Source organism: Choristoneura fumiferana, chromosome Z, assembly GCF_025370935.1.
Source record: "Choristoneura fumiferana chromosome Z, NRCan_CFum_1, whole genome shotgun sequence".
NCBI lineage: Eukaryota > Metazoa > Arthropoda > Insecta > Lepidoptera > Tortricidae > Choristoneura > Choristoneura fumiferana.
In genome coordinates, this window is record NC_133472.1 from 9,884,930 (window position 1) to 9,908,848 (window position 23,919).

At 36.8% G+C, this 23,919-nt stretch overlaps 1 protein-coding gene across 2 annotated transcripts in view; it reads right to left on the reverse strand.

Annotated features, from left to right (window-relative positions):
• Positions 1–713: 713 nt before the first annotated feature.
• The window catches only part of LOC141426756 (uncharacterized), a 49,830-nt gene continuing 26,624 nt past the window's right edge, over positions 714–23,919 (reverse strand). For both annotated transcript variants that reach the window (XM_074085902.1, XM_074085910.1), the window contains exons 2-7: positions 13,111–13,226; positions 9,720–9,854; positions 8,749–8,899; positions 7,384–7,601; positions 4,602–4,715; positions 714–3,821 (exon numbers count right to left, since the gene is read on the reverse strand). In XM_074085902.1, coding sequence (XP_073942003.1) covers positions 3,591–3,821; positions 4,602–4,715; positions 7,384–7,601; positions 8,749–8,899; positions 9,720–9,854; positions 13,111–13,226 — 965 coding nt within the window. In that variant the 3' untranslated portion in view covers positions 714–3,590. The remainder of the gene's footprint in view (positions 3,822–4,601; positions 4,716–7,383; positions 7,602–8,748; positions 8,900–9,719; positions 9,855–13,110; positions 13,227–23,919) is intronic.

Consider the following 23,919-nt stretch of genomic DNA (forward strand, 5'->3'; position numbering starts at 1 on the left):
TTATGTCTAGGTATGGTAGGTACTCTAAAAAAGTTGTTTTCAGTTTTTTTATTTCACGACTGTCGGCGTGACTTATATGTATATTCATGCCAAATTCCAGCTTTCTAGTATTATAACGGTCTCTGAGCTTAGGCGCGGACGGACAGACGTGGTGAAACTATAAGGGTTCCTAGTTGACTACGGAACCCTAAAAATAGACAAAAGTGTAGTATTAAAAGTAGAGGCATCGATTCTGGAAGAGCAAACTAGGTACAACATTTCTATTCCTCTTATAAATTCTTCAGCGACGAAGCACCGTGTAATCGGACCTTGAATTACAAAAGCGCCCATAAGGTGCAATGAAATAAAACACGTTTCTTTATTTATTTGCTTCATACAACAGCATATTTATTTATAGCAACATTTGAAAATTGTTTTAGTTTGCATAAAAATCAACAACTGTCAACTGATCTAAAGTAGACAAGATAGGTACTACAGGTGTTATTGCATATTCATTTTATTATTTTGACGGCATTGTAGAATGGCAAATTTTAGGCTGTACATGTACCTATTACCGCATCACATCTTGACGCCAGTCGAACATGCGTGGTTAGTAATTTAATAGATGATTACGTTGACGACATTAGGTATTACGTTGTGGCAATGTGCCGTGGTAGTCAAGCCAACATTATGCCAACGGCCATTCCATTACTCTTAAGTAAGTTAAGTACATCATTTTCATCAGTAAACCAAATATCGACTGGTACTTAAATTGGGATACATAAGGAAAATTAGGTTATTTTTTACTTTGTATACTTATTGTAGCAATATCCTTGCGCCGGTGTCTAGAATTTTACTATTACCATTACGAGAGGTACTGATAACGGTATTTTAAACTTAGCCACAAGAAAAATATTAAAATACCAAGTAAAGTACTAAAGTAAGCTGGTATATAAAAAGTGAAAATTGCATTAAACTAATATTGCAGGTAAGTACAACAAGGGTGAAGATTTTACGTAGCAGATTTAAAACATTTTGACTAAAGTCACATCTTTAAAATACAAGTTTAAAATTGAAACAAAATTAAGTACTTTTATAAATAGAAACCGAGTCAATTTTGCTTTTATGTTATGAATTCGATGTTCGAATACGTCGTTACAAAATTGTGCGAATATTGAGCTGTCAGTGAGCTTTTTACTACACGATTTACTTAATAAAAACAATAAGTAGTCGTGAAATTTTACAGCAACGGCTTACATACAATATACAGGTGTGATACAAATTTATAATACGTGAATTTAAACCTAACCACGTTTAAAGAGCGGAAGCGAAAAGCCAACATTACATATTTATACTTAATATAGAATACTAAACAATACGAAGAAAAATAAAGCGAATCGCTAATTGCTATTTTACTAATACAATTATATGTTTACTGTCAAAAGTCAATCCATAAAAACCTTTTATAAAAAGACTGTAATACTAAAAGCACAAATCCATAAAACACAAAACATATATCTATAAAAGAACGTCACATTTACTGACATAAAGTAAAATGCAAAGTGGTTGGGGAATGATAAAATAAGTCGTTTCATTTTTCTTTTGCATTATCTATCTTAATTCTTTTTTCAGTTAAAGTTACTGAATTTCGGGCAAGAATACGCTTGTCTTTTAATATCGAGCAAGATTGAAATAGTGGAACACATATTTAACCAAAGCTGGTTGCTTCGAAGAAGACTTTATTTTGTCCAAGAACATTTTGCTACAGTCTTCTTTAATATTTATTTTAAACTAATTAATACATAATAAGGTGACAAAATATTGGATCTAAGACTTAAGCATATAATTATGAAACAAAAGTTTCAAAAAAAATACCGATTTCTTAATTTTATAAGCCAAAATTTTAAGTAAAAAACTGTTGTAGAGCCTGTGTCTACTGGGAGCTGCCGACCGGAGAGGACGGCTCATATCGTATTTCTTAGGACAACTCCAACCAGTTTTAACAAAACACTTTCTAAAATAACTGCATTGACATTAAAAAGCATATAATGTAGGTAGATATGTATTTTTTCTACTCAAAGAGTCTTCTTCATTGATTTAATTAAGTACAGCGAGATACGGACCCACAGGGACCGTATTTTTTATTTTTCTAATAATAAAAATCAACTAGAGAAATAGACTAAATACTTATAAAAATCTTTACGTATTGACGCAAATAATCGTATAAAGTCTAGCAGAACACATTTCGGTAGTAATAAAAGACATTTCTGCTGTCCGAGCATTATACCTAATTAATAATAATTAAGTAAATATTTAATACAAATGCTATAATTTTTCTAATTGTTTTAGCAAAATTTTCTAGGGCCACATAAATTCATTTCTCCAGGCGGATACCGATTGTGTTACAAACCATTTCAGAGAGAGTTGTACAAAACACCATACGCGTCGCTTAATGTGGGTGTACCTACCTTTACTTTTACGTAACGCTTAATTATTTCATGTAGGTACCTCATACATGACATGTTGTAAATATGTCTCTGATTACATACTTAATATATTGTGAACGAAACCAAAATGTCGAAGTTCAAATATCAACGTTTATCTCAACTATCAAAAGGCTAAAGAATCGACCACACAAGACAAAGACACAAGAGCGTCTTTTGAGTCGGCCGGTTTAACTTGACACTGTCCGTAAGAACAGATTATATTACGGCGTCTTCCAGTACGTGTGTTTCGTATTACAGTGCGGTCGATCCTAATTGGTCACTATTCTATATAGGTAATACAGCAGTCAACAGGTATCAATTAATTAATATTTTTAATTTACAGTTATACCGATGACGGGTAAACAAAACGGGTCACTTTTCATCGGACTTTATACCGTAAGTAACCTGCTATTTTTTATCGTCAATTTAGATTGTCGATTGTGTAGGTACACCCGCCAACGACAAGCACCATACGATAACGTGCTACCAATGCTACCATTACAATTATGGACGCAGCTTAGCAAAGGTAATTGACTAATCCCAAGGTAATAAATACACTTTGGGTCTTTTACGTGTATGTCCTTAAATATTTTTAAACGCTTTTCTATTTTGCGGTAGAAACGCAGCGCCAACAACGTTATCAATGATAACTAGTTGTCGCCGCACCACACTTTCTCTCATGGACGTGTACCTATAGTGGACCGTGAGTGCACAAGTTGCGTCCGAAACTTAACTGTTCTTTTATATTAGCCGCACAACCGTAAATTTTTGTCCAAAACTTGTTTTTTTTTCTTTTCATGGCGAAATATAAAAGCATTAATCTGTCATCTCCCAGGATAACAGGATCAAAGGAATTTGGGCACAAATTTGTGCCTTTGGGAGAGGACAGGTTAACGCTTCTTTCTTACCAGACAAATGAGACCTGTTAAGCGGAGTAGCACAGCTTAGCAACGTTTATTTTCATAGTTGAGCTTAGACCTGGTGGTAGCGGGTAGCTTAGACATTGTTCATATTTAAGCTACCTCGCAAATGGTGCGGGTGGAAAGCAGCTTAATGGAACATTCACGGCGCCGTATGCTGTCGTTCAAGCGGCACGAAGTAGTGTTTGTGACCAGTGCGCGCTAGTCACGCGTACGTCTCTCTGAAGCGTTTCTGGATGTGATGAGCTGCGTTTAGAAGGCGATGGTGGAGAGTGAGGTGCGTATGGGGCGTGAAGGTCGGGGGTGCGGGGGCAGGTACGGCGCGAAGAGGCAAAGTCGGCAGCACTGCGTCCGTGTCAGGGTGGCAGAAGAAGGCGACGCAGTGGCGGCCACGCGCGCGGGCGTATGTTCCGGCTGGGACCACTACACGATGCATCTGGAACGTACGGGAAAGACATACAATTAGCTACAGTAGGACTATAATAGAATACGAGTTCAAGAACCTATGTAATTTTTTGGAACGGGTCTTTGCAATCATTGTTAAAACGAATGACATGCGGTTGCAATGTTAAAAGTATCTACTGAAGACAACAAAATAATATAATGTACTCTTCTCATTCATTTAACAGTCTTAATGAATGATTATTTTCTAAACAAAACTGCCTCTGTTCTTTATAGTGTTCGTATAATTTTTCATTAAAACAGACAAAACCTCGCTTCCGTAGTGACCCACTTATCTAATTATCCACGAGAAATTTGTAATGTTTGTGTTCTTAGTATGACCCATGTTATGACTTTATAGCATACTCATATGATGTGTTCATTCCAGTCTACCAGAAATTCTTTACATCGTTTGCCTACTTCTATCACAATGAGAGAGGGTCCAGTGTGCATCGTCTCTGTACAATTTTTGCTTACTCCACATGACTGCCACTTTCATGATTTATGTTTATGTGAGATGCTCCCGGTGGCGTAGCTAAGTAACCAATGGCCCTGGGGCAAAAAATAAACTAGGGCCCCAAATAAACTAGTATAATCGTTTGTTCCGTATTCGTCGTGTTCCGAATTCGACGTACTCCAGATTTGACAATTATAGTTTGTAAGTCAGAGTCCGAGGGCCCCCCTGAGCTTGGGGGCCCCGGGGCAATGTCCCGTCTAGTCCTCCGTAGCTACGTCACTGGATGCTCCTGCTGTTTTATTTACTCATTCTACTCACCAAAGCCGGCAGTTTATTGGTGGTCCAGGCGGCAAGCAGTTCGCCGGTTTGAACCAAGATGGCGCCAGGAAGATGGCCGACTGACTGCCACTTGTCGCTACCACTCAGCTTAACCTGAAAATAAACACGACGAGCTTAAATATTGCATCAGTCTATTAATTTCTTCTTCTTATTCTTATTCTGTTAAACTAATACTTAAATTGTACGTATTAACTTGATTCTTGGTGCCTTCAATATTATTATTATGTTGATTGCGAGAATCCTTAAAACAATACAATCTCGTTACATTAACTATTTGACAAGAGCTTTGGTTGGGGGCAATGTGGGCAAAAAGACAGGCGAAATATCGCTAGATGGCGTTAGTATCGTGAGGTTTTTTGACGTTACGGTCACAGTATAACAACTTGTTATGCTGTGTTACGCTCTTGCTTGCAATGAGGGCTATCGCGAATGAATTCGCCACTAGAGGCGCTAGTGTAGCGTGAGGTCTCCGAAATGTCAAATCTCATAGTTTTTGGATGAGCTACGCGGGTTTATTTATAATTAGAATAATTTTGTGAATATTTTGCAATATCTGAAATTAATTATGGCAAATAGGCGTTCCGGGGCAATGAATGTCTCGTTTTGTCTTTCGGAAACCTTTGTCCTCCCTTTTTTCCGAACAAAACGGGGACTATGCAACACTGTGGCATGCTCGATATTTTTATGGTACGGTTTTAAGGTGTATTAAATATGATTTTAATCTAAACTTTGTTTTCACGCCCGTAATAATAGACTTTGAAAGCCATACTTAAAAACCTCACGCAATCTAGTGAGACAAAAAACGATAGCCCTCATTGGCTAATAACTAAAATAATGAGCCAATGAGGGCTATCGCGTATGAATTCGCCACTAGAGGCGCTAGTGTAGCGTGAGGTCTCCGAAATGTCAAATCTCATAGTTTTTGGGTGAGCTACGCGGGTTTATTTATAATTAGATTTTTTTTGTGAATATTTTGCAATATCTGAAATTAATTACGGCAAATATGCGTTCTGGGGTAATGAATGTCAGAGTTTTGAGACAGTTTTGTCTTTTGGAAACTTTTGTCCTCCCTTTTTTCCGAACAAAACGGGGACTATGCAACACTGTGGCATGCTCGATATTTTTATGGTACGGTTTTAAGGTGTTTTAAATATGATTTTAATCTAAACTTTGTTTTAACGCCCGTAATAACAGACTCTGAAAGCCACATTTAAAAACCTCACGCAACAGTGCGCCATCTAGTGAGACAAAAAACGATAGCCCTCATTACAAGCAAGACCGTTACGTCAAAAACCTCACGATACTAGCTACGCCATCTAGCGATATTTCGCCTGTCTTTTAGCCTTCATTGAAATGTCATCTATGTAAATATACATATATAATGAATGAAACCATTTAGTCTATAGAAAGGAGTCTTATTGTTAGGTACATACTTTACTTACCTAAATTAGCTCTATAGGTTAACCAGGCGTAGGGCGACAGTAATTTTGGTTCAAACATAAAGTTTGACTTTCGCGATGTAATTTTCTATTATTTTACTCGCACGTATATTAAATTGAATTTAAATCTTTGCCAATTTCTAATGATTTTTAGAGACATGATTTAAAAATCAGCCCCCATGTAAACCACCACGAATTGTAAATATTACAACAAAAGGTATCTCATTTTGTAAAAAAAAAAATTAACAGGACTACCTGAGTACATACTACGATGCCATCGCTATCTTCGGAGGTAACAATAAACCAATATTTATGTTCACGGAAATACTCGTATCTATCTTTCGTTCGTTGGCCTCGTGGAATAACTATCACTAAAGTTCCAATAGAGACAGACGTGATTAATTCACACGACCCATTCACTTTTTAGGGTGCCGTGGCTAAAAAATTGCAAAGCAAATTTCATTCTTGGACTATTTTTACTGAGTTTTATTTTTGCTGCGTAGTGTATAGGACGGGTCACTTTTCATACAGATAATTGTATAGAAAGTGACCCGTTATGTATGTGTATGTCTGAAATTTGACAGGCAGGCGTGAATCCTAGCAGGTTATCGTCGCACGATGGTGAAGAGAAACTAAATGGTAGCTCTACCTACCTACATCAAGGAATTGAGGGATCGTAATATTAAGATTGGTTTATGGAGTCTTTTTGTATTTTTTATTTCATCTGCAAATTTTGTTACTTTTACGGTCATCCCATAAAATCCATATCGAAAATACAAACTGAAATATAGATACACAGGAAAACCAGAAAAAGAGACCGGAGCTGGGAATGGAACCCAGGTCTTCAGCATTCCGTGCCACGTGCCATACCCCTACACCACCACTGGACAGGGGTACAGACACGATTTTCTCCTATGCACCACATGTCTCAGCTTGTTAGCTTGTTTGTTTGTTTGTTGGATCGTAATATGTTTAAACAGCGAAAGTACAGATTTATGTTCATATTTTATAGTTTTTAGAAAGTCTTCAGAACAAAAACCATCAGAATTCAATAAAAAAAAAATGTTCATCCGATTACTGTTTCAATTCAATACGTTATTTATTTTTTAATATAAAAGGGACCCTTCACTACGCACGGCCTGTCATGTACCTATCCGGCCGGCTTTTTGCCATTAGTTTCCATTGACTGCAGTTACTTATTTATATTTACCTCAGTATAGACCCATTCACCGGTTCTAAGCATTTTTTGCTGCTTGCGACGTTCGTCATTGTCAGATAAGTAAGTGTCGATAAAAACACTAAGTTTCACAAGTTTAAAATACCTCGAGGCCGCCTTCGGAGTCTTGCGCAAGCAGCGTGAAAGTGCCGTAGTCTGCGTGCGCGCCGCAGCGGGTGTAATGGACGACGTCGTCTTGGCAACAGGGGCCTTCGTCCTCGGGCGGGACCGGCGGGTAGTACAGCAGTCGCATGGTCGACGGGTTGCGACCCTCGCTGTTCAACATGCCCGAGTGACAGTCCAGCAGCGTCGACGGCGGCAGACCTGACATCCACACGTTAGTAAGCTTGCTTTCCACTTTTTAATTAAAGTTCTAATACGTAACGTAGGTAGTCAAATCGCATGGCAGGCAGTTTACAGGCAAATTATATTGTACAACGGTCAAGAAAATGTACTTTAATATGAATTAATTATTGTTTTACTGTCAATCTCCGAAAAAATTCAGGTTACTTTAGAATAGGTTAGATTAACATTACATCAGGACAAAAAATCAACAACTCGGTATACCTAGACCTGATTCGTTGACTTTTTGTAGTCATTGAACCTGACTAGACGTTGATTGGTGCAACAGTTAAAGTGCACTCAATAACAAATTGATGGCTCCTGTGCATTGTTCAAGGGTTCTTCAATAAATAACTGACGATCTAAATTCATAAAGCAAATGCGTAAAATTTCAGAGTAATTACTCATAAGTAGTAAATAAGGTCAAATAAGTAATTAGGTTAAAGTTATAAAATCTTAGCACGCTTTTTCCGCATTAAAGTAAGTTAAGTACCTTACCTACATACACCTTGATCGGATTAGCTCATTCCAATCATAGCGAAACAACTTAGTTTAAGTGTGTTTTGATCTAAACTTACGCGGCAACACAGTTTATTTAAGAACAATAAAGGAAACATTCGCAAGGCCAATGGGTTAAAATAATTTCGCAACAATCACACGGTAAATATAGCTACTTAACAATTTACGTCGAGAGTTTTTTCACAATTTACTCATTTATAAAGCCTTACTCTAGATTGTTAGACTACACCATACAAGTTAAATAATTGTACCAAGTAAACCTGACATAGACCATACAGTATATTTCATAATGAATTTCAATATCAAGCAATGCGATGTTACTATAACTTTGTCTGTGAAAAGGTTTCACAGTGGGTCACGAATCAATTGATTCCATATTATCTTATTTAGTTACAGGTACACCATCACATTTCGAGCTGCTAAGCTGACGTGCTTGGTACCTGGCCCTGTAGAACAAAAATTACAAGTGCTACAAAGCGACATAATTGTTTACTTTCACATACAAAGAAGTGACACTTATGTGCAATTTTAGCACTTGTAACGTTAGTGGTATAGGGACAGGGGACTGGTGTAGTTGAATTCGTTTGATATTTAAGTACTGTATATTTACCAAAAGCGTAAGCCAGGGCCTGCAATAGCATGCGCGAGAGGATGGTCAGGTCCTGTGCCAGAGGCACAGCATGCTGCGTGAACTCAGGGACCTCTTGGGCCGGCATGGAGGATGCCGACAGCGTCGTGATGTTGAACAAGTGGCGCAGTTCCTGGAATGTAATCACAAGTTATACTGTTTTCGATGGGAAGAGCGAGTGCAGAGGCTACACCGAAAATCAAAGTACGTATCATACCGTCCCTCATAATCTCTTGTTAAATACTATCAACGTAAGCGAGACGGCATGATACGAAATTGGAATTTCAAACTTCATATTATACGGCCAGAACTATCACTTGGATTTGGTAGATACCTACGAGTATGGACATGGATGTCTGAGGAACCTTGCAATGACATGACATTGCTCTGTAGACTGCCTATGCTGCTATCCGTTTTCGTTTCAATCAGGGCAGTTGCAATTTGGTTAAAGCTCAATGTCAATTTTATTGCACTGCTTATTTAAAACATGAAATCTAAACGCTATTTTCACTTACAAGTATATTGTTCTAATCGGCCATATTGTTTTTATTCTGATGTATGTAGGTACGAACTGTTATAAAAATTACAATGCACTTATTTCGTCGACGATTGCTCAAAACGATGGTAGGACCGAGTAGGTTTTTGTCTCTATCATAATCTTAGTAGGTATTTCGTATATCTAAGTACTTACTAAAAATCCTAAAAAAGAGCAACGCGCAGTTCAATCCCTTAGACTTATTAAGCTGAGATTTTGCATAGGTACCTACTTACATTCGATTTATGACGAAGACAAATAACAGAAATGGAATTTATTAAATTTCCGCTTTGCAATTATTACAATTACAATTTAAGTTGCATTATTATACAGCTCGAGAGTGTATCACCATGTACGAGTATATAATAAGGTAAATGTTGTATTAATTACATATTTAGATGGGTACTTGGGTACTGACCGTCATTGAGGTGTCGAACTGCTCCGTGCCTGGGCGCACATAGCCGTGGTTGTTAGCTGGGTTCCGTAGATACTGCGCCTGGCACGTCTCGGGCAATGCGCAGAAGTTGTCCAGGTCCGCGTATACTGCCTTCAACTGCAAAGGAAACGGAACTTGTTGATATATCACAACCAGAGGTCTTATTGTCTAACGCACTAGGAATCACAATCGTTTTTACCACTTCTTTCTGTCACGCGATCGCCAGCGCACGGGCGTTAGACAATATACTGGCTACTGACTTACATCAATAATATTTTCACTTCACATGCTCTTAAAATGTTACTTTAGTCTCTGCATATCGGGACGGGACTAAAGCTCCTTATTAATCACTAGGGATTAAAGTTTTTTTATTTACTCTGGAAACCTCTAAAAAGCCAGTCACGGTGTTTGTTTTTTTGCCATTTTCATTGATTGTGTATAGACAATTTTGATTGCGTGGAAATAACCTCAAAATGACAACCGAAAAGATATAAACAAAAAGATTTAATTTAGTGAATCACGATTAATGATTACGAATATAAATCTATTTAATTATATTAAGTATGAATGCATTTTATATTATGCATAGTCTAATTAGTTTTAAAATAATTTTCAAATTTGAATCTGTTGGCTAAATATGCAAGCATTTAAAGCGTCACTTTACACACAAATAAAAAGAAAAAAGCCGGTTCATAAAAGTCCATATAGCTAAATACTTGAGATTGATTTGATTTGATTGATGAGAGGCCAATAAAAAACCGCGGAACAATTTTTTAGATGCCCATTAGGTACCTACTCGTATTGAGCGTGCGTAATAAAATAGTAATATTATTGTAATTATGTATAGAACGTTGTTTTTTTCCTCGCATTGAAAGTGACAAGTAGAGTGTTTAACGCGAGACTAAACAACCAACCGGTCGGGTGGTTAAACACCTCGTGTCACTATGGCTTGTTTTAGTCCCTTGTTGAACAATCTACTGTCATATAATGGTTTACGCCCTGAATTGTTACTTTAAAAAAATATTTCATTAAAAAGTCATAATTACACATCCCACGTTTTTGGAGGGTTCTTTTTTATTTAATTAACAAGGTTTAAAAAAAAAGTAAAAAGTATTTAATCATGCCAAGGTCTACATCCTGTAATAATTAATCGCGAATCAGGAAATTTGCAATAGAACCCTTAAAAAATGTTCAAATGGCCTGGTTTTACCCATCGCCACAGAATAAGTAATATTCGTAGTATCGCTAACATCTGTTCAACGTCTCCCTACTGTGGGAATTTCACAAGTACTATGTACAGATGTAGTAATACATGGGTATGATAAAAGGAAAACATAGAATCATAATGCAACTACTATTTTATTTGCGTTTGCGTTCAAAACGGCGGCATAGTAAAACACAACTCATTTGCTCGTCTTGTGTGTTTCTTTCTAGTTAGAAAGAACTTCACTGACCTAATTTACATATGAATACACGGACTGAATTTTGCTCATGTGCTCATGTGCATAGTTTATTATGAAGCAGCCGCGAAGCAGTAAATTTCAAGTTTACCAAGAAAATCTAGCGTTATCCGGTCAGGCCCTATACTACGGAGTGCAAAAACTCAAACTTCGTATGTTGCCTTTCCGCTGAAGTACGCGAGTGAAAGAGACTGTGCGATACGAACTTCGATTTTCAAGTTTCATAGTAGCCCCTCAGAGACGAACGCATCAAAGCAAGAATTAGATGCATTTATACGCGTCTATCACTGCATCCTTGTGGATGAATGGACTTTGCATACCTACTGAACCGTTATAATTGAGTCTGTAATGCAATCGTAGACCGGCAATAAATTGATAGTTTATACCTAATTAGGCTAGATTCCTAAAAATTGTATAACTTCCCCGTGAGTTACATTTTCGAAAAATATCGGTCTCTTATTGTTTCTTTTGTTAATTAAACAAAAAAATATGGACATAGGGCCTAGCCTCGGACCGCCATGTGCCTACTAAAACTAGCCCAAGACCGTCGATGTCACCAACTTTACCTACTTAGCTACTTACTTATATGCATATAAATAAATTAAACATTATCACAAAAAAAATCTGGACCTTGATAAAATTTTAAACATCATTCTCGGACTACTTAAAACTAATTGCCGACCCCATAGCCGGTTCAAGTTCCGTGTAATGTCACACCTACGCTAAGTCACGCTACGTACACTTTTTACTATGCAGTGACGTCAAGGGCCTGACTCCCGAACTATGGTGCGCTTAGTTGCCATTTTTGTTTGATTAACAAAAGAAAAAATACGTGTCCAATATTTTTTGACAATGTAACTGACGGACGCGAAGAAATACTCGGCGCTCGCAAACTATTTGTTCGTCCCACTGGCGCGTGGCGGTGGAGACGACCGGCTGTTGGGGCTCCGAGGCAAAACTTTTTTTTAATGAAGTGGGGCGCCGTCTTCGTGAGAGAGGTACCCCCGCTCTGGATCACAAAGGTGGTCTATCGCGGTTCAACGCGGCAACGCGGCGAGTGTATTGGGCACCTTTGCACCAGGTGTGATGCGGGGCGGTTTATTTGACTGATTATGATTGTGTATTTGTTTTAATTTTAATAACTTGACATGTAAAATTTATCGTTAGGACTGAGGGACTAAATACATAAAATATTATTGTTTAATTAAATCAGTGTTTCCGCCAATAATGTGCGAGGATGTGTCGCGAGCAATGTGTTTTTCTTTAAGCAATAGTAACGCTTCATTTAACTCTTCCTCGCAACACATCCTCGCACATCTCTGTTGGAAACACGGCTTTACCCAGGAATCTACCCTATTACCTTGGATAACTCAATCTATCTTGCACCAACGCAATCTTTCAACCAGGTAGACCTGCTTAGAATATTTTTAAGTCCTTATCGGTTTTCGAGCATTGTTAGTTTAACCCTTGAAGTTATTGTTTCATTTTCCGTGCCACAATCGGATCAGTGGACTCGTAATTCCTTAAGCCTCCTTAAGCCTTTGATTGTCAGACCGGTTAGTTCGTAATCGTCGATTTCGATTCCATCCAACCATAAACTGGTAATGAAGATTGTATTTATTTATTTACAACTTGGAGAGTGGTAGGTAGTCTCAGAATCAGAATATTGTATTTGTCTTTCATCCGGAAATGGGTAAGGTAGTTTTGTCTGTTTATAAGGTAAAGATGGTATGTTTTATTTTACGCTAATAGGCAAGTATTTACGTCAAATGAAGATCATGGCCGATGTGATACGAGACGTGGCGTACTTAGATTGGCGCTTCTACTTATACGAGATATTGCGGACTCAGCATTGCATGTCCCGGGATTTGGCTTGAAGCAGAAGAAAAGTACAATAATCATAGTGGACTTACTTTCTCTTCGGCTATGCCATGATTGACTAGCATTGCCATTCCCTTACTGCTCAACGCCGTAAAAAGCTGCTGCCCGATGCGTCTCACAACTGATTTCATAGGACAGACATCTGTACCTGTAATAAAAGAAAATTTATTTGTAACTACGTAAAAACTTCAATAGTGACATATTTTTGAATTTGTGCACGTATGGGTGCTATGTTTAATAAAATGATGTCAGGGTAGAAAGTAAAAACATATATTGATAATTCAAAGTGCGTTTTATTGTATTATTGCCTTAGACAGGTCTGATTTAAGCTTTAAGCATATCTCGGGGAGGTAATATAAATAAACGTTTATAAAATATACAGTGTAACCTTGTAATGTAAATGTTGCTTCAAAATTCTTCCTTATTGTTGAATCAGTATAGAATGAATACTAATGAGCAAAAATAGAGGGATACTTTCCATCTAAATTGTACGAAAATTGAAGCGCCATTTTTGCTCGTCAGGGTATAATGAATGACGTGTTGGCAATACATCTAGGTACGTTACGTCTTTGTTGACCTAGTCTAAGCTATGCCCGTGTGCGGTATGACCTTTAGCGAAACTATCTGCAGATGTTAAATTCAAATGCTAGCACAAGGTCTTTCCGTTCACACAAATCCATGAAATACCTACTAGCGTAGCTTGTCGTATTTTTAAATCGATTAAGCCTGGTAATGAACAATTATTATTTAAGTAGATTTAGTCGGGAAGAAGTTTCCCGCTGTTGCACAAACCGCCTGCATGCGATCGCTACATGTAAATCGGCCTTTGGTTCCGATTCGGCTTAGTACGTCCATGACACCGTTCTGTTGACGGAGTAAGAACAGTTTCAATAATGATATCAAAAACTGTTAAACAAAATGTAATGCTTATATTTTATGAGCAAGCAAGTAAAATAAATCATTTTCCTTGAGCCCTCCAGGAAACTGAATCACGTAGGTACCAACGGTGGAACCTTAAAATTCGTGATCAATTTCGCATGATTTCTTTGGCAGATGTATATATGGGATAACATGACATTATTAGCACAAAGGTTCCAACCCCGTGACTCAGTTCCCTCAAATTTCATGGAAAAAAAATTACCTTCTACAGTTGGATTTTTATTACGCTGGCCTGACATAAGTACCATGCGTCCTGATTCTTCTGAGGTCTTTGTATATAGTATAAAGTATCATAACGCATGGTTCTTAGGAACGTTATTACTAATTAGTAATTACATAGGGTCCTTTGTAAATATAATTTGTGTAATACTCATGCGAACATCATTGTAGTGATTTTGATAAGGGTACAACTTATCATATCTCGTTCTGGTTATTTGTGGGTGACGTCATCACCGCAATCACTCGCGACCGTATCGCCTCGTTCGTTATCCGCCTCTCACAATCTATTTTCGAATGTGGATTTATTTTCGTAGTCCCTTATTATATATAATAACATGTGTCTAATATAATCTAAATAGCAATAATCTAATGATATTATAACTATTACTAATTTGCCCCCCACCTACGTGATGACGCACAAATAATCTACGAGTACACGTAGGTACTCGCAGTGTGCGATGGGACACAAGAGTGACGCATTTAGCAAACGCTGTGGCAAAATTCTGTCAATTAATGTGGTCATAGGGGAACCATAGTTCATAATACGTAATAGTACCTCGAACCCATAGAGGCGACTTTTTGCCAAATAATTAAACAATCTGTGCAGAGAGAACAACGCGATGTAGGTAACCTACTTAATTACATTGAGTTTCTTGCCAGTTTCACTACAACAGAATCAGATGTAATTTCCGAACTGGCGGTAGACTTTAGTGCTTGTGTGCCTAAATTGAGAGCGGATTTATTGACATTGACAGCTTCAATTTCGGGGATGTAAGTAGTACCTACCTTCGCAACTGACATTGGCCCAATCCTTAAGGCCGCCACTGATGGGAATAATAATAATAATAGTACCTAAGTACTTGGATGATGTGTTGATTTTGGTATCATTCAGTTGTTTTACCATTAGAAGGATAAGTAATTGACACGCGTTATCCTTGGACCTCGGTACAACAACGCGGAGATAAATAATTGCAAGAAACATCCGCGATGTAATCCGAGTCATCTGCGGCATTCCTTGTGGGGCTGAGGCTGCGTGACACTCATTGGGATTAGCTTCCGCCATTCCCATTTGTGCTTCCCGTTATTGTAAGGTTTTAGGGCTATTGTGTGGAAATTTGTAATCAATCTCAAACAGTGCTCTAGCATTGGTCAGCTTTTGGCAAAGTCGTATGAAGTGTGACCTCCTATTTTTACTTACCAGTACACCAGTACTTGCTGGCTTGCGTGTATAAAAGTTATAATTTCGCTGGCGTCGTTTCGCCTTAACGCCAATAAGTATCGTGTAGGTCTATGACTTGTGAGCTAATAAAAGCCGACGTTTGAAAGTTTTTGTCGAATTTATGTAGATTTCAACCTACGAGTATTATCCGAATGCAATGCGTTTGTTTGTGTTTAAAATCTATCATTATAAAATTAATAACGTGCATTAAAAAATGTAATAATACTCTTGCGGCTGTCTAAGTTCCTCATTTATTTACATTCCATTCAGGAAGAGATCCCCTTATTTTCTTACGTTAAGTACATGTTACAGTACTAATACATTCATTAATAAATCATTACTAAATCAGCATTACATAATTCAATAATTAAATTAGCGTACACTATCACAATGAACGTTGAAGTTTTTGCGACGACGGGATTGCGATTAGGCTGAGGAACTCTGTTATAGGTACTTAGTGAGTAATTTTAAACAAAATACCTTTGAACGCTTACTTAGGAGCATCTTCCGCGTTCAAGTGTTGTTAGCAATATATCAAGTTTCAATATTTTCACGCTTCTTCGGCTTCTTGTACGTGGTAAGGTAATAAGATATTGTTATTATGCAAGATTGCACCTGTTTGCAACTTTTAGAGCCCTTTAGTTTTTAATGCATTTTTTTTATTGTCTATGGTTTTTGATATGAGGCTTTGAGACTTTTAAGCACCTTTTAAGCTTTTGATTATACTTTTGTTTGAACTGAGGTTTGAACGGAAAAACATTTTTATTTTTTAACGCTCTACTATTGATTAGTTGCCATTTGTATTCTCAGTATATTCCAATGCATATTTTACTATATTATTATTACTTTACATTAACTTTACATTTGGGTACTTTAAGAGAACTATCGAGAGAAACAAGGCCAATTTCGCAGTATTCTCAAAGTAAGTTTGACATTACGTATGAATTAACGTATGAAATATGGTACAGACCTATTCCTATTTGATCATTTTAGGAATGCTCCTTTTTCTCACCATGAATTAGGTACATGGGTATATGCATGTAAATGAATGAAGTTTATTCGAGCATCATCGGAATTGATTTCAACTGGTCAATTTCAAGCCCTTGACATCGTTCGAAGCGGGGGCGATTGGATTGATCACTTGGTGATAAGTACCCATCGTGCAATCTGACAAAAAAATATCTTAATTTTTTTTTTAATTATTTCAGTTCAAAAGAGTTTCACGATTTTGTTACCTTCTCCAAAGATTTCTGGCAATGTTAATGATAATCATAGAAAAAGTAAGAAGCTGCATGGGAACGACTAACCTTTGTAGGTACTTAAGTTATAATATTGATTGTGTTTGTATGTGATGTTTATGTACACGTCTTATGAATAATAATACTATAGCTTGCTGTACTGGCTATAATGTTTTATTTTTGAACTAGCGTCAATTCAGAAAAAAAACTTTTCTTGATAGTTAAGTACTTATAAGATATTTACCTCGAGCCGTTCTCAAGTGATGATCAGGGGGCCTACCATGATCTTTTCATAAACGATCCAAACGCAGAGCAGTTCAATTTAGGCACCTAAACTGAATCGTCGAAATTGGTACCACGACGTTTATTTCTCAGAGCTGAGTCTCAATGGTTTACAAGTGAATAAAAGACCGATATTGTCTCTGGTCCGAAACTGAAACGCTAAGTCGCGAAAGGGATGCCGCTATATGCAAACCAAATATTGTAGACTAAAACTTCTTTATTTTGGAAAACCATAACTATGTCATTCCGTGTTCTTAGCAACCGTTGTGTTGATTACAAATAAAATGTTTACGCTGTCACTAATCCACGATTCTCTTCTCTCACTAAAAAATTAGTTTTATCAATGAGGAAATAAGAAGCTCAATGTCGTGAGTAGGTACCAATGAAAAGTTATAAAACTTGAATAAAAGTTTAAAACTTCTCGAAATTTAAAAATATTCCAAGTAAAACACTTAAAATTCCAAAAAAAATGTCAGAATGACTAACTTATATTGAATCGCTAAATTTGACACTGAAGCGATTCAATTCCCACTCAAGTTAAGCGTCATGGTACGAAAACCGCTTGAAGTGAGTGAATGAAAATGTCTGTATCGCTGTCGCTGAACCGTGCTTGAACTGAATCGCAAAAGTAACGTCGTGGTACGAAATAGCGATGCAACCTAAACTGAATTGTATTAAGAGAGCGTGGTAGGCCCCCAGTTATACGTACCTACGATAATTTAATTTTATTTATATGTAGGTATAGATTAATAGATCTAAGAACATTGTACCTCTGGCGCTGCGCCCTGCATTTAATAAAATGTCTGTAGGTACCTATGTAAAGTAAATATAATAATAATAAAAACCACAAGTAATATCGCATCAAGTTAGCACTCTCGATTTCGGGCCATTGCAAATGTTTGTAAGATTATCTACGTATATGTGACTTGACATCGTAAATAGATAGGTAACAAGTAAATGAGTGTAGCTTAACCTACATATGCCAATCAAAATCAAGGCGATTTAAACTGTAGGTACGTCAAAAGCATAACGGACGTGGCCTTCTACAACCCACATGCATGTGTACGGAAAAAATATAGTTTCTTGCCGGATTCTACTCAACAGAGGTTTTTCCGAACCGGTGGTAGTTTTTTTGTGACATTCATAAGTGCTTGTTATAGCCCAAATTGAACAAAGATATTTTGATTTTGACTTTGATATCTCTAAAAATATGTATAGTACTGCAATGGTTGGTTTCATTGAAAACGTCATTCACCTTTTTAGGGTTCTGTAGTCCTATAAGGAACTACATAATATTAATGCAGTCGTGCCTTGTCCGTTCATCCGTCCGCAGTTTATCAAAGACTGCTAGTGCTAAAAAGTAGTTAGTAATTTTGCCTAAGGACATATAAGTAATAAATACGCGGACAAACTGGTAAAACAAAATTAGCATTTTTTTAGGGTGTAAATCCAAAGTGCGAGGTAGCTTTGGATAGGTATTTTATAAACATTTTAAGTTTACAAAGGCTTAGGAACTTAGTTTTCGATTTAGGTATCCGTTTGCAAAATAATTATGCACTAAATTTGGTAAGCGTTAGGTGTCCCCCGCTCTCTCTCTCTCTCTCTCTCTCTATCTCTCTCTCTCTACAAGCTAAACTAGTGGCTGAAAAAAATATTAAATGCAATATAAATATATAACGAATTTATAAAGAAAAACATTACGGCTAAATAGGCTTTTTAAATTACGAGTAGTCGATCAAAATCTATTTTTGACTATTTGCCACATTAAGCATTTAGTACGGAATCCGCGTGTGGACTGAGTCACTTGTCCCACCCCCGACGATGTAACTGTAACTTGAAACGAGTGGGCGAGCAGCGACCAGCGAGTGTAGTTTTGTCGCTAGGATGTACCTAAGCGAATGTTCGAGTGCGACTGGCAATTATTCGCACCACTTGTTAACCGCCAAGCTACGAGTATTATGTGCTCGTAGCTGCCTAGCTAACATCGCTGATAAAGTATTGCTGAGCTGCTTTTATAGCTCAGCGAGTTTTATAGCTCTTGTTGCTGCGACAAAAAAATGAAGAGAGAGTTCTCGCCGGCAGTGTGAACAGCCAGCGACCAACTATTAATATATGTGTCTCTTTTACTCACACAGGATCTATATCTTTTGTTCGTTTCATGAGCGAGAAAATAGTCGTTAGCCAATCGTTTCCTCGCCGGCCACTCGCACGGCCATAACATTGGGTTCAACAGTTACAGATGATATTAAATTTTAGATTTTCCCGCTTAAACGTCAAAGTAGGTAAGTACTTAATATAAATTCAAGCTGATGTCCAGGACTTAACGTGTCACCTGTATCTAGGCAGATTATGTCTCGTTGGATTTAAAGCCATTTCATATCCCTAATCTTGTCACGTAAATGACTGATGCGAGACAAACTTCAGATTGATTTTATTATTACATAAGAAAAAAAATATTATCATGACACACTTCATTTATATCACCAGGAAAATTTCTTAATGTTTATAAAACACGAAGAGTAACGTGTGCTCATAAAGTAAATTTATACACACGATACAAAGGACAAAAGTATGTGTGGTTACGAGTAGATTATAATTAATTTGCACAGTACTAACATGACAGGAATGCGTTGGGATACGTCATAAAAATATTACATAAACCAACATATTGTCTAATGCACGCGCGATTGCGATCGCAATGACCATTTCTTTCTACCCTCATCCAATTCGTGCGATAGAAAGAAGTGGTGAAAACCATTGTGATTTCAAGTGCACTAAGTATAGGCAATGTATGGCATCTGATTTTTGTTTACATTTTGTTGTGCGTTTATAAGTTGTATTGTAGCTAGCTAGCCTTAAGTGTGTACCATCACGTTACGCTTTGTAGTTACTGGAACTACGCCAAGTAAATTCTTCATTTGTTATCGAATAGAAAGAACTGACGATCGCACTTAAAGCGACGATCATTTCATTACTTCAAACGAAAAACTTTGAAAAAGCAACATATTTATGATTCATAGCAAATCATTCAAGTTGAAGCGAGGCCCGGTGTCATATCTCAGTGCTTAAATCTTCGAAAAAATTCTCCGAAGTCTCGTTTTAAATATCGGTCAAAGTCGTAATTTAGGTTACAGATTACACACGTCACGTTTTGTGTAAACCAGACATCAATTAGAGACAGAATTGCATTAAGTACGTTGCATTTAAGATCAGGAAAACCACTTGTAGAGCATTAATGTTCATATTATTTTTATGAAGTATATATAAACCTTTTACACTGTTTTAATGAGCATAAATAATTATCTTTTAAAAAGTATGAGTTAGGCCAGTTCGAGAAATTAACTTAATTTAACGTTGTTTATTTATTAATTTTATGGATGTTAAAGGGATGGCAATCATGTTGAATTAAGGTCAGTAAAAAAACATCGACGCAAACTTTGTTTCAAACAGATTGACTTTTTTTAATACGAGTTGCTTAATATTGTCGTATTAAGTTAAAAACCCCTAAAATTGCTATAATTAATTGGAAATCCCCTAAAACATGTTAGTATAGGTAGTACCATAAGAGTTGAAGTGAATTTAATTTATTATTTTTTTGTGCAATCTTATTTTTGTAGCTGTGTGTGTAATCATTCACTTCAACTCTCGTGGCACTACCTATATTAAAAAACGGCCAAGGGCGCAGTTTTATGCGACTGAATATAAATCCAGAGCAGAGACCGTTTCTACTTCAAAAAAGATTGTTTCCAACGTGTACTGAAATCTAGTAAAATATTATGAAAATACAAAAAATTGTAGAGACGAAAAAAGACGCCATCAGTTCTGGAAAGAAGTACTTTTGTACCCAGAGCCTTTTTAGGGTTCCGGAGCCAAAATGGAAAAAACGGAACCCTTATTATAGTTTCGCCATGTCTGTCTGTCTGTCTGTCCGTCCGTCTGCGGCTTTGTCAGGGGCTATCAATGCTAGAAAGCTAATTTTGCACGGATATATATGTAAACTATGCCGACAAAATGGTAAGTACAATACAAAATTGTAAAAAAAAAAATATCTATGGAAGTCCCATAGACGTAAAGTGGGGGTGATTTTTTTCTCATCCAACCCTATTGTGTGGGGTGTCGTTGGATAAGTCTTTTAAATCCATTAGGGGGTTTGCTAAGACAATTTTGCGATTCAGTAATTTGTTTGCGAAATATTCAACTTTAAAGTGCAAATTTTCATGAAAATCGAGCGTCCCCCCTCTAAAATCTAAACCAGTGGGTGGAAAAATTTTAAAAAATTCAGGATAGTAGTAAGTATATCAAACTTTCAAGGAAAACTATAACGGTATAAAATATCCTCCTATACTTGGAAGATTCCGCATAAAATACGAAATCCATAGAAAAATATTACTTAATTTTTTCGTAATGGCTACGGAATCCTATTTTGGGCGTGTCTGACACGCTCTTGGCCGGTTTTTTAAATTATGAATCGATAATGAAACAGTTTTTTCTATTAACTACCGCCGATCTAACGTAATTGCAAACTAAATAAATGCTTTCAGGGACTATGCAATACAGGTGACTATCTACAACGATTATGCATGTGCATAATTTTTACGTTGTTATGTCATTATTACATAGCGTTTAGGATTCTGCTTAGTACGTGTTACTGAGTCTATAGGTAGTTAAGTTACGCGACAGGTAGACGTGCTCCAATTCATTAATTTAACAGTCAGATGGTGTTGCAACTTGCAGCAGAACTGTCCCCGTAGACAAGTTGAATACTTACAAGTGTTTAGGGTGCATTGCGAAAAATCCCAGCGGACATTCAGAACGATATTTGAAAACACATTGAATCGAAAATATCATACGAATGCTTTGAAATTTTTTACTTAATTTGAAAAATGGCAAGGGCAGTAGAAACTTTCAAATTGATTTAATCTTGTCAAGCAGCCATAAATTTAATATGTGCTGTAATTTTGCAGAATAACACTGATTTTTACCGTTTTTTAATCAGACATTATCAGACGGAACAGATCAGAACACTAATGCGAAGGATCGATTCTGCAAGTCTCCGCTTCGCTCCGTCTCAAGAGAATGTAAGAAAGAACGGTAAGAGAAGGATAAAATTGGCACTTGATTGGCCTTTGAGCTCTTCCAAGTATAATAATATATTTTTTTTCTGAAAATTTTATTTTCTGTAGATCGTTATTCTAGCCATTTTAACAGAGAAATCAATAACATGAACAGCAAAGTTACACCCTATCACCCAATACAATAAGGAGTTGGTAGCAACTGCCGTATTGCTAACACCATCTTGCTCGCTAATCCTGCCGTGAAGCAGCAGTGCTTGCATTGCACTGTTGTGTTTCGGCGTGGAGAGTAAGACAGCCGGTGAAATAACTGGCACTTGAGGGATCCCATCTTAGGCCTCTAGGTTGGCAACGCATCTGCAATCCCCCTGGTGTTGCAGGTGTCTATGGGCGGTGGTGATCTCTTACCACCAGGAGACCCACTTGCTCGTTTGCCAACCAGACGAATAAAAAAAAAACTGCAAAAGGTGTTCACAAAATAGCGTAGTTTCATATTGAATTTCTAGAACTTACATGTCTAGAATCCAGTTGGACTAGATCGACTTGAATCTACAGTATTTCTACTGCTGCCTGTATTATTATAATGATGACGCAGGCTTTATAAACATATACTACTCGTATTAATGTGCATGTTAGTAATGGTCAAGTTATATGTGACGGAACCATGAAGGTCGTATTAAGTCTTTCCAATTGCCTTCGAAATGACGCATTTTGACCTTCTATCGTCAATATACAACAGTTACGTTATTTTAGATGATTTTCATTCCATTATTTTATATTTTTTCGCCTTGAAAACCTGGGCAATTTACAGCAAACGCAATGTTCATACTTATACCGGGTGTGGCCAATAATTAAAACATAGATCATGCCGTCAAACTGAACAACATTAGTTCAGCGATTTTTTTAAAAAAATAGTTAGTTTTTTAATTTTTATTCCACTTAAGTTTATTCGAAGAAGCAATGTAAAGCAAAATGCTTGATGTTTGTAGAGTGACAGGCGACGTCAGTAATTTAGTAATTTGTGTTCGAGGATGGCGTACATTGATAGCAGTATTTAATTTGTATGAAAAAAGGAAGATCAAAGACTCCATTGTTTTTCAAAGTTGCTGAACTAATGTTGTTCAGTTTGAAGAGGAGGATCAGTTTTAATTTTTTGCTCGTATTAAAGGCCACACCCGGTATAAACACATTGCTCAACAATTGAAACTGTCATAACACAACTGTGCGCGATGTTTTCTAAGAAAGGAAAAAGGATACTGGCTGGCACACAGACACAGCTAAATGTTTTAAGGACCAATTTTAATAATCATAGAACTTATTTTTTTTAATGTAACACTAGAAAGAGGAAAAAAATCGTGTACTATTAAGCTAGATCGATTGTTCGCTCCCGAAAACCCCCACACAGCTTTTAACCAAATCACACCAAATTATATTAGAGTCATTTCCCCGAACACCGTGATAAATACGTGTACTTACAAGAACTTCAAAAATATTATTACAATGCTACAGTTCAACTGATATTTCAGTTTTATAGCCGCTAATTTTGCTTAATGCCTAATAAATAAATGCACAAAATAAGAGTTACTTTATTTTATGTACATAAAGTCTAAATGCATGCGTTCTACTTCCATCCAACAACTCAGTTTTTTCTTAAATTATATTGTTGTATTCTAAATCTAGTGTGGGCAACCATCATTTTCTCTCTATGTATGTTAGACAAGATTTACCTTAGCCTTATTCTCCGAGTATAAGTGAAAGTTCTGGACTATTTTCATTTCCTGCAAATAAATCATACACCCGGGTACAAGTTTAAAACTGAATTGCAAACCCACAACTACATTCAATTCAATTCAATTCTTGCAAGTATAGCTC